The sequence below is a fragment of the Thermobia domestica genome, chromosome 16, assembly GCF_964235325.1.
Source record: "Thermobia domestica chromosome 16, izTheDome1.hap1.1, whole genome shotgun sequence".
NCBI lineage: Eukaryota > Metazoa > Arthropoda > Insecta > Zygentoma > Lepismatidae > Thermobia > Thermobia domestica.
In genome coordinates, this window is record NC_137469.1 from 55316105 (window position 1) to 55332013 (window position 15909).

Genomic DNA, 15909 nt, shown 5'->3' on the forward strand with positions numbered 1-15909 from the left:
CCTATTTGTACTTCTTTCCGCCGATGATTGTACATGATAACTGACTATTAAGTAGAAACTTATTTGGAAAACACAAGCTTATTATAAGCACTTTTCTTAACATAAATAACGCTCACCCTTCCACATTCAAAGGGAAATTAAATAATGCTCTATCCATGGTTCACACTACAATACTGATTTCCCTGAACTTCCATGACTAAGTAAGTAAACTTTTGCGACTCGCGACATTATCATTTATGGTGAGATTTAGAAAAAACAAAATCCCACATAAGTTCAACACACTTTTTTTATTTATGTTTTAAAATATACTATAACCTTCTAGTACTATACTATAAAATATACTATATCTTTCTGAAACTTTATGAAGCTTTATTCCCTTTGTTTGTAGCTATAAAATTTAGTTTTATACTTACTTCCGGACAACTACAAAAATCACGACGCAAAAATCCCTGACCTTTCCCGGTTTTCAAGCCCTGATAAGTAACTATCCACATAGAGTTTCTCATATTCATTTCCTAATTAACTGGAATAATGAATAATATAACAGCAAATATAACGTACTTTCTACGTTAGGAAATTGCATAATACCTACCCAATAAAAATTCCTGCACAAAGCAAGATACTAAACAATTTCCCTGAAACTTTAATCAGTAACTTCAGTTACATATAAAAGAAAGAAAAAAAAAAAAGTCACAGCGAAACACGTATTGAAAATGTGTGGATGCATGTACATAAAACTGATTCCACCATATTAACGACATATCTATAGAAAAAAGGTAATAGTATTATATAATTCTTTCACTTCTTCAAAACTTTATTTTCTCATCAATATTTCGGATACGAACCTTGGATTCGGAATTAGTTATTTGCATGGGAACCCTGGAAACATTGAGCACTAAAACTACAATACCTCTAACTACCTCTATGCTCTATGGAACCCGGAGGTTTAATGCTGTATTTACAAAATCTTTCCATCGACTTCTGTCCTCAGCCTACTGGATCTAGTTTCTACTTCGCATACCTATTTGTGTGATATCCATCTTAATGTTGTCCTCCCATCTGCGCCTAGGTCTTCCTAATGGTTGTTTTCCGATTGGGATTCCAGTTAAAACTTTGAAAGCGTTCCTATTTTCTTCCGTTCTGGTTACATGGCCTTCCCACCTGAGCCTCCTAGATTTGATGACCCTAACAAAGTTTGGTAAACGGTATAAATTATGTAGTTCTTCCTTATGAAGTTTCCGCCATTCCCCATTCACGTTCCTCTTAAGTCCGAATATTCGTCTCAGGTTTTTATTCTCAAATACTTTCGGTCTACGTTCTTCCCTCAGAGTAAGTGACCATGTTTCGCAACCATACAGAACGAACAATAAGCATAATTATCGTTTAAATTATATTTTATGCTTTAAATTCCTCGATAGAATTCGCGACGATAAAAGATTTTGAATGAATAATAACGCGAATTTCCTACTTTTAGTCAACATTTAATTTCTTCGTAAATATGGTTTTGGTCTGGTAATATTGATCCTAGATATTTGAAAGTGCTCACTTTATCGAAAGTATTACTTGATATTTTAACGCATCAATTATATGCAGTATTACGATCCCGACGAACTTCCACGTATTTAGTCTTCTGTACATTTACTTCTAAACCCATATCCCTGCAAGCGTTTAATGAGACTACTGCATTTCTTTCTATTGTTGTTCTATCATCCCCTATTAAATTCACATCATCAGCATATGCCATAACCTGGTGAATACCATTCAGCTCTAGGCCCTGATTGCTATCTTTTGTTTTCTTTATTGCGTACTCCAGGACAAAGTTAAATAATAATAGTGACAACGCATCTCCTAGTTTTAAGCCATTCTAGACGCGAAAGCTCGTGAACAAGAAATTTCCTACCCGGACTTCACTTTGTGATTCATTTAAACATACCTTAATTAATCTAACTAGGTTCTTTTGTATTCCAAATTCTGTAAGAATGTTGTATAATGTTTCTCTCCTAATCGAGTCGTAGGTCTTTCTAAAATCAATAAATAATTGATGTACGGGGTACTATATTCGCATTTCTTTTCGGCTATTTGTCAAATGGTAAATATCTACTCGATAGTTGATCGATTTCGTCTAAATCCGCACTGATAATCTCCAATAATTTCATCTGTGTATGAGGTCAATCTTGCTAATAGATTTTAGAGGATGCTGACAGTATAGAAATGCCTCGATAATTATTACAATCAGTTTGTCGCCTTTCTTGTGAATTGGAACAATGATTGATTCTTTCCACTATTGTGGCAATTCCTCCTTGTTCCAGATAAGGAGAATAAGTTTGTATATCTTGTTTCGCAATTTTTCCCCTCCAGCTAAATTTAACTTAGACGGGATTTCGTGGACACCCGGAGATTTATGTTTCTTTATTCTTTATAGCTAAAATACTCCTTTACTTTTAATTTTGCCTCTGCAATTTGAACAACAACGCTGAACAACCAGCACTGATGTTTAAAAAATACACAATACAGTTATTAGACAGCTTTCATTACCGACTTCCATCGCTTCTCGACCGCCTTCCTATACAACAATAAGCTCATAAATAAAAGCCTGTTGTCGGGGATTGTATTTCTCTTCTGCTACGTAATCTGCATCGATTTATCGCAATCAAGTCAACTTGCTATTTCTTTCTCTTCCTGGCAGAGCCAGCTTTAGTCTAGGCAAGATTGAAAATTCTGAACTAAAACATGTGAACAATGAATACGATCTCGCGCTTATACACTATAACAAAGCGTATACACTCATTCTCAGGTTGCTAGTCATTCATGTGGGTTTTGTATTAACCATTAGATTCGCATACTTGGATGATTATATTTTTTCAGTAACGAATACTACCACGAAAGTAAACTGAAGCAGAAAACAGAGAAAGCTTAATGAAAAATAAAAAATAAATAAAATCGTGTCCAGGAACATTATTTACACCGGTCAAAGAAGTCAATCATTGCATGTGTGTTATAGTTTCACCATTCCCGAAAAAATCTTAAGGTTATTAATAGACGAAAGATCGTTGCTTAACATTTATACTTCGTAGTTACAGAGTTAGTAACGTAAGAACGAAAAGAATGCGAATGGAGGAGGAAATAGGAAAACCCGCCCACATGGTATTTATTTAACACAAAATCTATATCTCACCCCGCCCGGTTTGAATTCAGAAACTTTGGTGCCAGAAGTGAACGCTCTACCGTATAAGCCACCAAATTTCTGTTCAAGTCAAGGAGGCCCATAGATGGGTTTCAGGGACAAATTTACGCTCATGAGATTTCTTCAGCTGACAATTTTTCACTGAAAATGGCACAACTTTAATTATATCATAATGATGCTTAGAAACCAAAAAAAAAAAATCAGAAATTGAAATTTTAGTTTGCAACGCAAGTTATTTTCGTTTTGTATAACCAACTCTGGTCTCCTCTACTATTTTTTTATTATTATTATTATTTTAGCGAGAGAGGAAGAATGAAAAAATTGGGCGAACTACACCCAAGCACTTGGGATGAGTACTTCTGGTTTAAATTAGCATCAATACGCAAAAATATTTCAAACTCGCATAACTTCTGAAACATGATTAGTTTCCTTAATTCAGTGTAACACGTGAAAAACTATCAACGAGAAAGAATGTTTTGCTTCCTTAGTACCAAAACCAAAGGGTTTTGGCGAAAAACAAAACAGAGAACTAACTAACTCCATGGCCCATGGAACCCGGAGGTTCAATGTCGCGTTCCTAGAAACTCTTTATTGACTTCTGTCCTTAGCCAAATGGATCCAGTTTCTACTTGGTATTCCCATTTCTGTGAGATCCATCTTAATATTGTCCTCCCATCTGCGACCAGGTCTTCCTAGAGGTCGTTTTCCGATTGAATTTCCAGTTAAACTTTGAAGGCGTTCCTATTTTCTTCCATTCTAGCTACATGACCTGCCCAACTGAGCCTCCTAGACTTGATGACCGTAACAGTGTTTGGTGAACGGTATAAATTATACAGTTCCTCGTTACGAAGTTTCCGCCATTCCACCATTCTCGTGCCTCTTGAAAAGAGACGGGTTTGAATATTCGTCTCATATTGTCAAATACTTTCAGTCTGTATTCTTCGCTCAAAGTAAGCGACTGTGTTTCACAACTATACAGCTCAACTGGCATGGATTACAGTTTTGTATATTTTAAGCTTCAAATTCCTCGACAGAAATACCGACAACAAAATATTTTGAACCACGAATTTCCTACTTTCAGTTGACATTTAATTTGTTTACCGTTTTTGCTCTATGGTGATCAACATTGAAACTGTAAACGGTTGACTTCCATCACTTCCGATTTGATTGTAGGGTTAAGAGACGACACGAAATCTGTTCGTAGAACACTGAACCAATATTTACAAAAAAAAAAAAAATCTCGTTATCTGTTACCGTTTTTGCTCTGATAACTGTCAACAGACAGACGGAAGGACGAACATAGCTGTTCTATAGGAATTCCCTTGCGTACAGCATAGTTTGGAAACGTATAACCTCATGCGTAATATTATTACTACATGTCGGTTTTCAACCGTTGAGCATAAAAGCACGATATTGAGAAGGATGAGGAGGAGAAGGTGATAGTTGTTCACGTTCAACTGAATGATGTGGGTTACTAATTCGTCACATTATTTTTAGTGCTCATGGATCTTTAATCTTAAATCATGTAACACTCAACTGCCTCAGTAAGATGGTTCAGAACCAAAAATTCTCTCACTGGGAAACGAACCAACATCACGCGCGCTAGTCAGCCAGCTTCACATGAATTAGGTATTGTAAAAATTTGGCCGCACTTTGTAGGGAAACAGGAACACTGGTGATTTGAGGAAGCAAAGCAAGAAAATTTTAAGATACTATAACAGAAAACGAAATGTGTTTCAGTATTACTTCATAGAAATTTAGACGGCTACAATTTACCGCCCCAGATCTCTCTTTTACAACAAAGAACTCTTTATTACTATTAACGAATAGAGGAAACATCCGATTTTTAATACAAACTCCTCTGTAGTTTGTAGTTTGAAATAGCATTTACACAGAAGTTGTTATGTTAAAAATCGGTTGTTTCCATTTAATATAACGATAATACAACCGTCAGAAGTGTTCTGAATAATGGGCACTGGATTGTCCAAGCAAAACAGGAAGTCGTAGTATAAGCCATGTGGTCTGAGGAAAGAACACCAACTTCAAGAGTGTATGGTTGTTCTGGGAGCGGACTAGGCAGCCTGGTTAACGCAAGGCAAAGTACATCGAAGATCTTGGGTTCGAATCGTGGTCCAGTCATGCACATTTTCGCTCTTCGTATATCTTTATTACTAGTTGTTGAGAATTAAATATCAATTTTTAAATATTTGCTGTGAGGATTGAATACTTTAAGAGCCAAAATAAAATGAATTAAAACAGAAGCTAAAAACATATTTACTTACTTTCAGCAAGACTAAGAATTCCAAAAATCTTCTAACTGGTCTTGGAAAAGTGCGAGCGTAAGCTAGAGCTGCTTTGAAGAATAGCGCATGAAACAGTCTATCTCGAACGTTGATGAGAGGGTTTTGATTATTATTGTTGTTGTTGCGAGCACGATTATTATTATTAGTGTTATTACCATTATTATCGGCTGCAGGTGGGGGACCTCCTAGAGGAGGTGGTGGTGCTTGTGGTTGTTGTCCATTGTTTCCAGCAGGTGGCGGTACTGCAGCAGCTTCGGCGCCACCTGACCCCTGGGCATCGTCTTGGGGCATAATTCACTATGTGGTAATGTACAAGTTGGTTTCTAATTTGATCTTTAAAATTAACGCTTCCTGGACATTGCATCTATACCATGTGAGTCCGTCGATGAGTATGGGGCACAGAGGGCACATAAAAACATCCGGATTGGCCAACGTTCTCTCATCTCTCATCAACAAGGATCTGAAAATAAAAAAGGAACACAATAACAGCAAACATTAAAACCTCAGGTTTCGTATTTTCCTATGTTTATGACATATTTACTCTCTGTTTAAAATTAAGCTAAACTACTGACGCAAATGTAACAAAAAAGACCACGGCCTATTTGCCAGCTTACGATACTCATGTCTTTGGGATGATTTGTGATCAGTTTATTGGCTCCTCTTGCCGTTAATGCTGGTTTACTAGGCCGGAGCTCGCTACTTTTTCCTTTCAAGTAGCTCCCCAATTGTTATCATGACGCTGAGTCGATGTTGCAATGCCAACCCATTTGTTGAGTACTAACAGTAATCCATCTTTCCTCTGGTCAAACTTGATACTTCTCTCCTACCCTCACTTCACCTTTACGTATTTTAGGACATAACAATTTTTACAACTTAATTTTTGCATAACTGCGGATTGGAAAATTCATTCACGGATTACTAAAACAAACTACCGTTAATCGAAGTTGGATTATTTTAGATTTTGTTTTCGAACATATAACAGAACAGATATTATGCGTAGTGCGAATGAAATCTCGAAAGTTACGAATTTCGTAACTTTCTCCATTAATCCGTTGGCTTTTCTTTTTTCTTCTCAAGCTGTTTGTAACGGGCGGTGCTAACGAAAGCTCGAAAATTTCAAGTTTTGTAGCTTTCTCCATTAATCACTTTTTTTTTCAACTTAATTTCCGGATACCCTCCGCCTTGCGAGTTAACGCCAGGCTTCATAACGGGTAGTACAATGCTCAAAAGTATACTCAAGAAAACTACATAAACGCAAGAAAGAAGTCTTCTTTCGGCACAGTTCTTCGTAAGTATTTACTATGGAGATATCAATAACTGAAAAACCAGTAACATCGAGAAACTAAGGAAACCCAACGAATAATAAATATTGAACGACTAAGAACTTAAATAACTAAACTGAGCATGATTAGAAATATTCACTTGAAAATTCCCCTGTCGTAAAACACTTCTAAAAGCGTTCTACATTCTTGTTTGAGTAAGAATATAACTGGAGCATAAGACGACTAAGCTGAATATTCAGCTACTCTGGATGATCTTATGATTTATAAGTTCGAATTAAGATTTAAAGATGAGACAATGTGTCCCTTTTTAACGGAGGGAGGGCTTAGTGTGGCGTAATTCCTTGATTCAAGAAACAAGAAAGCCTAAGAAAATCAAACTTGAAGTTACACCTGAAAAAAACGTGAAAGAACAAAACGAAGTAGATGTAAAAATGTCCCTAAGAAAACAAAACGTAATACAAAACGCAACTTTAGATGAAGCACCTGAAGGCACTACATAGACCAAAAAAGTAAAGGCAGACACTGAAGTCCACGTCCATAGAAATAATAGCTAAGAGTCTCTGCTCTCTATGGAAAAATGCAATGAGATATGACTCCCACTTGAAGAAATAAGTAGCTCCAAACCTCAGCCCCCAAGTTCTTAAACTATATTTCAACAAATGGGTCTAGTTTGTGAGTTGGGATCCCGAAGCTGACTGTTTTTTTTTAAATTGAGAATACATGAGCCAGACGGTTTTAGGTTAGCTTAGATTAGGATAGTTCCAGCTTACATCTGCGGAACAAAACCCTTCAATTGTTAATCATAATTAAATATTTATTATATTGGTAACGTTATTATTATTTAGTCCCGGTTTGGGCGGTCTTAGGGGGAGGGGGTTGCCCCTTTGAATGTCTAAAATCTCTAGATTAAGTCCTGTGTTAACCTTGTCATCTATGTTTACTGTTTTACCCGTTACTCCTACTTCTTGAAAGCGTTTTGTTGAGTGAATATACAAGAGTATCTTCTTAGTAGTCTTTCTTTTGTTAACTTGTTCATGTTGAGAATATTTTTATCCCAATTTAACATGTACTTCGAGATTGTGTATTTTGTCCTGGCTGACAATGAGTTGATTTTGAGTTTAACGTCTCTTTTAGTAGCGAGGCTATATGAGACGGGACCTACTGATTAATGTGGAATCTAAACCACATGAGCTCCCGCTAGGAATCGAACCCTCGAGTCGGTCTCCTACGTCAAATAAGTTGATGGTGTTAGCACTCTCCTATGATGATACATAATTTTAAACCACTGCGATTGGTTGATGACATAATGTTATCCGATGTCTGTGTCATGGTGGTTGTGTGAGTTATTCGGTCACGGGAAACGGTTAGCACATGGTTTTGCTTTTACTGCTTGTTAGAGGTCGATGTTATAATTTTAATCATGTTTTAATGTCCTTCTTAGGTGCAGGTCAAATTTAGGGATACCATCAATACTCTGAATCAAAGTCATGTTTATAAGGAACACGGTAAGAGTTCCTTTTGTGATTAACACTGACTTTGGTTACGTTAGGTTAGTCGGTTGAATCGGTTTTAGTCACTGTCGGCACAAAGCAAACTTGCCAAGGAACACATTTCTGCACCTGTCAGAAACAAATAACAGATATATTTAATGTTTATGCTCTTTTGCAAGATTACTAGTGTAAAATCATTACAAGTGCTACACAATGGTTAAAATAAGGAAGTGCATATGAAAAAGAATATTTTCCCCGCAGGTCAAATGCCTTTCGGTTTCCATTATATCTGGTTGTACAAGAATTTAATTTAATTTAGCTACGATTAGGCCCCATAAGGGTTAGTAGCCCCATTTTCTGTACCACTACTCAATACTTAAGTCACACAGTATTACCGAACGAGCGAGCGATAACGAGCGAAGGGGGGTTAGAAGCCCCGCAGGGCACGTTGTTTTCTATCTTTATTACAACTTTATGGAAAGAGGGACCAGTATTCTAGAACCCTCGTGTGAAACCATTGCAAGTGCTATAGGAACTCTTTATCACTGTGAAAACTCATGTGTTTTCAATACCCTCGCTTGCGAGATGCTCACCGTCGCTAAAGCGCCTTTCAATAGAAGCCCATCACCTTTCCTCTCCCATGACTCCATTAGAGTACATTCGTGATTTTTAGTGACCACCTAGCATATGTTGGTTTGTGCTTTTTACTGTAGTTCTTATAGTATTAATGTATATGCAAATCGTGAAAGAATTGTAAATTTTCAACATTTAGACCCACTTTTGGTGGTCCCTTTGAACTTATTCTATGCTAAATGCGATATTGTTATGTCGTCCAGCGCAAATAGTTTAGAAGACAATAAGAAGGAAATTAGTAAAAGTAGTATAATCTTTTAACAAACATTTTGGGTGGTGTGCCTAAACTTGATCTGTACGTTTTGTTCTTTTATTCGTAACATGCATGAGTTGAAATTTCTCATTTGATATTGAAACAGTGTACTTTAGTTGTATTTTTTAAGAGACCGATGAAAATTAAAATAGAAAAGTTGCGTCATAGCCGTCCTACAATCTTTTGCATTCCGCTGCCTGGAATTAGTTCGATTAATTCTTACAGATTTCTTTCCTCTCTACTTTAATTTCGTAAATTTTCTTTCAGAAATATAATTAAAGAGGTATATTTAGATGTATAGGGCCAAAAGTAGATTTAAAAGAACACAAGATTTACAAGAAAAATGAGTTGAAATCAGGGAAACATAATTGATTTGTGTCTCCTTAAGAATGGAATAAGTACATGTTGAAATGAGAAATGCGAAATGCTGTAATGACTATATGTACTTACCGGAAGTGCATAAAAGGGAATATGAATGCACGTAGTTAGCTCTAACCTAGAGTTACTGCTGTATCGACGGACCAATTTTTATGAAATTTACCAGGCAATTGGAGAATTTATTTAAGTCTGTGAGGAAGAATGGGCAAAAGTCAGATAAGGGGAATAGTAAAAGTTAAGAAAGTGGTTGTATTTGTTGGTTGTTTTTGTTGTTCTAAGCGGCACTGTATGTGAAGGCGGATGGACTATTTCGCGAAGAGTTACACTTGCTTTACTATACGGATCCATAGATTGTAAAATTACAGAAAAAATTGGTCAAGTATTTAATTTGCCCATTTCATGTCGAGAACAGAACCAAACCAACTCCTGCGGGGCTTCTAACTCGTTCCTACTCAGGGTTGGCAAAAACCATGGTTTTTATCGAAAAAAAAGTTTAAATAATTTGCTCTATGTATTTATATCACATATGGACAGAAATAAGTTTGTTTCGCCTTGGTGTTTTTATACAACAATCGGGTTACGCTGGAAGGGGTTACATAAGCTTAAAGCGAAATCCAAACCGCTTCTCGGCTTACATCCAAGAGAAATTTTCCTCTATTTGAACTCGAAACCAGGATTAACTGGCGATACGTCTGCCTACTCACTCACGAAGGACTCCTGATAAAAATACATTGTACTGATCTTTACATACTTCTTAATATAATTGTCAAGAGCCATTTCACAAGGACAAAAAAATAAACAGTTGCACAAGTGAAACCATTATACAGAATTACATATGGACAATTTCAAAATTCTGCAGAGTACAGAAGAACTAATTTAGTCCAAGTTAGTTTATTGTAACTTTTATTAGTCCAAGTTAAAGAAATACAACGACTTAATTTGCATATCAGTAAGAAAAGTGAATAAAGACAGGAATTATTTGAATCCACTTTGGTTCTGACCCATTTATACATAAATAGATACCAAAGATACTTCTGATTTCAATAAATGCCTCTGGTGGGGTTTTGTATGACCCTCTTCCCCCCCCCCCCCCCAAAGTACGGTACTTCGTTGTATTTTATAAAGTTATAAACATTCATAAAGTTATAAAAAGAACAAAAGTTGCTTTTGTAGCATAATCTCTTTGAGTACTGAATGGGGAATTGAGGTCTAAATATAATACGAATAATATATGGGAGTGAAACGTGATAACCCACAAATGTGTGTTCATCAAGATTTTACGAACATTTACACTTTTACGAACATTTTTTTTTTTTTTGGTTTAAACCAGTTTTTTTTAACAGCTGGTTTAAACCACCTTGGTTTAAACCAGCCAACCCTGTTTCTACTACTACTACTACTACTACTACCACTACTACTATAGATTGATGTAGTAAAACTGCACGGCTAATTAAGTAACCTAAAGTAGGCTAACTTAATGTAATCCAACAAAATATAACCGAATGCAGTACATTTTGGTACTTTTTTCGGTTTTCAAATTGGTCCGGCGATACAGCAATAATGCCCTAACTTAAACCAATATTAACAGAAAGGGTTAAATTCCAAAGTTGGGCGTCCGTTTCCAGCGAAATTTTTAAAATTTACAGGAAAGATATGGATAATTTGATCGTTTGTGTGCTTGATAACATATAAGAGTCTCGAAAAACCTGTTTATTTGTTATATATAAGCGGTTATAAACATGGGACTATACGGTGAGCGGACGGAACTACTTGGCGCAAGGTAACCGAACACTTGCATTGTGGGAAAGAAGCGAGCATTTATGTTATCAACATGGCGAATGTACAAGGGCAATGAACTAGCAGTTCTAACATTTGTGAAGCAATACGTTGATAACGAGCAAAATCTTTTAAAAGTTTGTGAAGAGCACGGATTAATGAACCTAATAACAAATTGCAGAAAGTGTGGAAAGAAGATAACAGCGAAAAAACTTGACGAAAGCGGACGCTCAACTTCGGAATATATGCCACAGAAATTAGCAAAAGTGTATTTTTTGGGGGGTGGGGGTGGAAGCTGGACCCATTCAACATAAGTCGTGCTGTATCCCAACTAATTTTACCTATCTTAAGAGAAAATTATTGACACGTCAAATTTGACCAATAATGCTCAACGTTCCTGTTATTAGAAACACCTCCGCCGAAGTCCCGGTATCGTCTATCAACACTAAAATTTGAATGACAACGAAAATATGCTCATTATTTACAACGCTGGTATGCTTACGAAACTGAATGTTGGTCAGTTCTATCGCAATACGACGATTTTAAAAATATCAAGTTATACATTAAGATTTCATATATTTTTCTAAATCAATATGCAATACCAATATAAAAATAAGCAATTTTAAAGCTGGTAGAGAAAAAATACAAACAAAAACCTACGATTCTTGTGTTGAAAAGCTACGGACTCATCACATTATAAAGTCAGTTCAACACATTAATTTGATAATGCTTTGTAATTGGTTTTACCATATTCACAGTCACTTCCTGTACTCAATTTGTAATCACTATAAACACAAACTCATCTTCAACAACGTAAATATTAGGCCATGGCCTACTAAAACTTCTGGTTTACCTCCATGCCTCGAAGCAAATCGATATTTTCGGCATACGTGACACATCCACTCTTACGAGGTATTGACATATCTCATGGCGCACTTGAAATTAATACATTTGTTTCATGATGACCTCTCAATTTGTCGACTTTACAAAGTCACTGTGCTTGCATTAACTGAAAATTGTTTTCCAGATGACCATTCTGATCCTATCTCCCATCACTGAACTCGTTTATAGCTTATGGTTGACGATTAAAGCAGTAGCAAGCATGAGAAAAAACTCACTCATAATTCATGACATCAATAATTATACGTCTATTTTATGAAATACCATAATACTCTTACGAAACTTTACATTTCAGCTATTACCTGCGATATATTCTGCATGCATATTTCCCATAGTTCCTTGCAAAGCAGGCGATTTGCTTTATTCATTTGTTAAAGAACAAAAGAATTACGATATTCCATCTACACTTCTGCTTTCATTGACTTAGTAAATATGAGTTAGATGCGAAAATGTACACCTAGTAGTGATAGAGACTACAGTGTCTGGATACACCTAGTGATAGAAACTACACTGTCTTGTAAAGTTCCAGTTTAACTTTGCATCAGAACTGTACCCAAGGGCGGAATGACCCCCCAAACAACTCTCTCGTAAACTTTCTCCCAAATGGATGGTTAAACATGTTTACTAACGCAAATGACAAATGCTTGTAATAGAACAAATAGAAGTGTCCACCGGAAGAAAAATATTTAATGAACATATCTAAAGCTGGAAATCTGAATACAGGGGCGGATCCAGGACGGACTTCTGGAGGGGCGGTGGGTTGTAATACTGCTACTTAGAGCTACTTTTAAGAGCTCCAAACTCTGGGATGGGTTTTATTAATATATAAAATTTTTAAAAAGTTTCCTCTTCTGGGGAGGAGCAATCGCCCCCCTGGATCCGCCACTGTCTGAATATTGTAAAAATTGTCCCTCTTTCCCCTTTTAGAAGCGGAATTGTCGAAAACACTGCACTCATTTTTGATTATTTGTTTATATATCAAATTTCACGACCCCACGTGAATACTCACATCAAGCATTTTCTGAATGAAGAACCGAAAATCTTAATACTCTAAATTGTCCCCATTAGGAGCCGAGGTTTTGAAAACACTGACACGTGTTTTCGGTTAATTTCAATTACGAGCTTTACATACCAGAGTTCTTATTTCCAACTTAAGCGAACATTCGCACAAAGTTTTCACGTGGGATATAAAGAATCGGAAATTTTAATATTTAAAAAATATTCCCTTTCCCCATTAGAAATGGAATTCTCAAAACATGTAGTCTCCCATTTTTAATTAAGAACTTAAATACTGAATTTCACACCTCTAACTTAAGTGAATTTTCACATGTAGCAGTTTCACAATAAAAAGTCGAAATTTGTAAGATAGAAATTGTCCCTTTTCTCCACTTAACCATGACAATAACACGTTACTAAATATCGCTTTAGGTACACTACACGATTTCAAGACGTGTTATACAAATTGTTCTCCATAATCGTTGCATTTCGGTCAACGTTACTCAATAGAAGTAGTGCGTGAAAATAGCAATCTTTTTGAATTCAATTACTTCAATCTATATTATAAAATTGAAAGTGACTATGTTCAGGCACGTAGCCAAGGGGTGGGTCCGGGGGGTCCAAACCCCCCCCTTTCGGAACCAGAAATATAAAAGATCAAGGAAGTATGAAACAAAAAGAAACGAGAAAAAGAAGAATCAGCGTTAAAAATATGAAGCTACAGCAAGCGTTTGATTATTTACTCTTTCTTAAGAGTTGCTTTGTGTGGAGGAAACGGGGGTTAAGTTGAAAATGGATATTATTGTAACGGAGCATTCCAAATTCCATCTAGCTCCATGCTAATCCTATGGAGTACAAATGACGATCGATATTCCTGTTCGATCAGATAGACTCTCAGAAGAACTTAAGAAACTCGGAAGATATTATGGGCCTTATGCAGAGTCGTTGTGACAAGTGATTAGTGCAATGCTAAAGAGCTCGACTAACATATGTTTCCTGCAGTAGTCAAGCCTTTAGTATGACGCTAATCATAAGTCAAAACGACTCTGCATAAGGCGGTATATCTTTTTCAATACTTTTTGTTATATTCTTTTACTCGAGATTCTTCATAGTTCGTTATTGAAATACAATTAGAATACCTATATTGGTTTGTTAGGGCAATAAAATGAAGATATTCTCGTAACAAACCAATATAGGTATGTTGCCAGTAAAATAGTTTAGATTGGTCGAGCCCCTGGTGTGTAATCAGAGTGGTTCATGTCATCCCCCCCCCCCCATTACAAAATCCTGGCTAAACGAACCAATATAGGCCCTATGTTTCCAGTAAAATAATTTAGAATGATCGAGCCCCTGGTGTGATAACCGCAGTATTTCGTCACGGACCCCCCCTATTACGAAATCCTGGCTACGTGCCTGCTATGTTTGTGACTCTTAATCTCTTGAACCGCCCGACAGATCTCGATCAAATTTTCAACATAGATGCGGTTCTGGCCTGGGAGTGTTTTTAGCTATTTACTTTGACGGTTGAGCTTAGGGGCGGAGGGGGACAGAAAAAAATAAATAAAATTTAATAACTCTTGAACCACCAGATCTTGCTCAAATTTTCAATGTAGGTGAGGTTTGGGACTGGGGTGATTTTTATCATTTGACTTTGACGGAGCAACGTCGGGGAGGGGATGGAGGGGAAAATATACAAAAATCAATAAATATAAAAATAAAAGTGACTGGGCCTTATGCAGAGTCGTTCTGAAGAATGATTATTATCATACTAAAGAGTTCGACTAGCATATGTTTCCTGCAGTAGTCAGACCTTTAGTATGGCACTAAACAAACTTCAAAATGACTCTGCATAAGGCGGACTATGTTTGTGAATTAATAACTCTTGAACCACCCGATCGATTTCAATCATATTTTCAACATATATGAAGTTCAAACCTGGGAAGTTTTTTATCATTTCATTTCGACACTAGATCTTAGGGGAGGGGAATGTGAGGAGGGGAAATATGTCAATATGAATAAAACTTAATAACTCTTGAACCACCCGACCGATCTCGATCAAACTTTCAACATAGATAAGGTTCGGGCCTGGGATGTTTTCATCATTTCACTTTCACGGTACAACCTAGTGGAGGGAGAGGGCGGAGATATATGTAAAAACAATAAAAATAAAAGACTTTTACTTTGTCTTTGTGACTTCATCACGCTTTAACCTCTTGACCGATCTTAATCAGATTTTCAATATGGATTATGTTCGGGCCTGAGGTGGTTTTTATCATACCACTTTAACTGTAAAATTTAGGGGAGAAGGAGGAGAGTGGATAAATGTATAAAAATAAATGAAACTTAATAATTCTTGAGCTACCAGACCTATCTTGGTCAAACTTTAATCACAGATAGGGTTCGGACCTGGGATGTTTTTGTTACTTCACTTTTACGGTGCAACCTAGGGAGGGCGAGGGGAGGATATATATATATATATATATATATATATATATATATATATATATATATATATATATATATATATATATATATATATATGTGTGTGTGTGTAAAAAAGAATAAAAACAAAAGTGACCGTCTTTGTGACTTCATCACGCTTAAATCACCTGACCGATCTTTTAAAAAATTTCAATATGGATGAAGTTCGGACCTGGGGTGGTTTTTACCATATCATTTTGACAGTAGACCTTAGGCTAGGGGGAGGAGAGAG

At 36.3% G+C, this 15909-nt stretch overlaps 1 protein-coding gene across 4 annotated transcripts in view; it reads right to left on the bottom strand.

Moving 5' to 3' along the window:
• Positions 1–12650, bottom strand: part of LOC145673060 (membralin) — a 450418-nt gene extending 437768 nt beyond the window's left edge. For 2 of the 4 annotated variants that reach the window (XM_081742403.1, XM_081742400.1), the window contains exons 1-2: positions 12503–12650; positions 5467–5947 (exon numbers count right to left, since the gene is read on the bottom strand). In XM_081742403.1, the coding sequence (XP_081598529.1) occupies positions 5467–5778 (312 nt within the window). In that variant the 5' untranslated portion in view covers positions 5779–5947; positions 12503–12650. The other 2 variants (XM_081742401.1, XM_081742402.1) reach the window with 2 other exon arrangements.
• Between the last annotated feature and the right edge of the window lie 3259 nt (positions 12651–15909).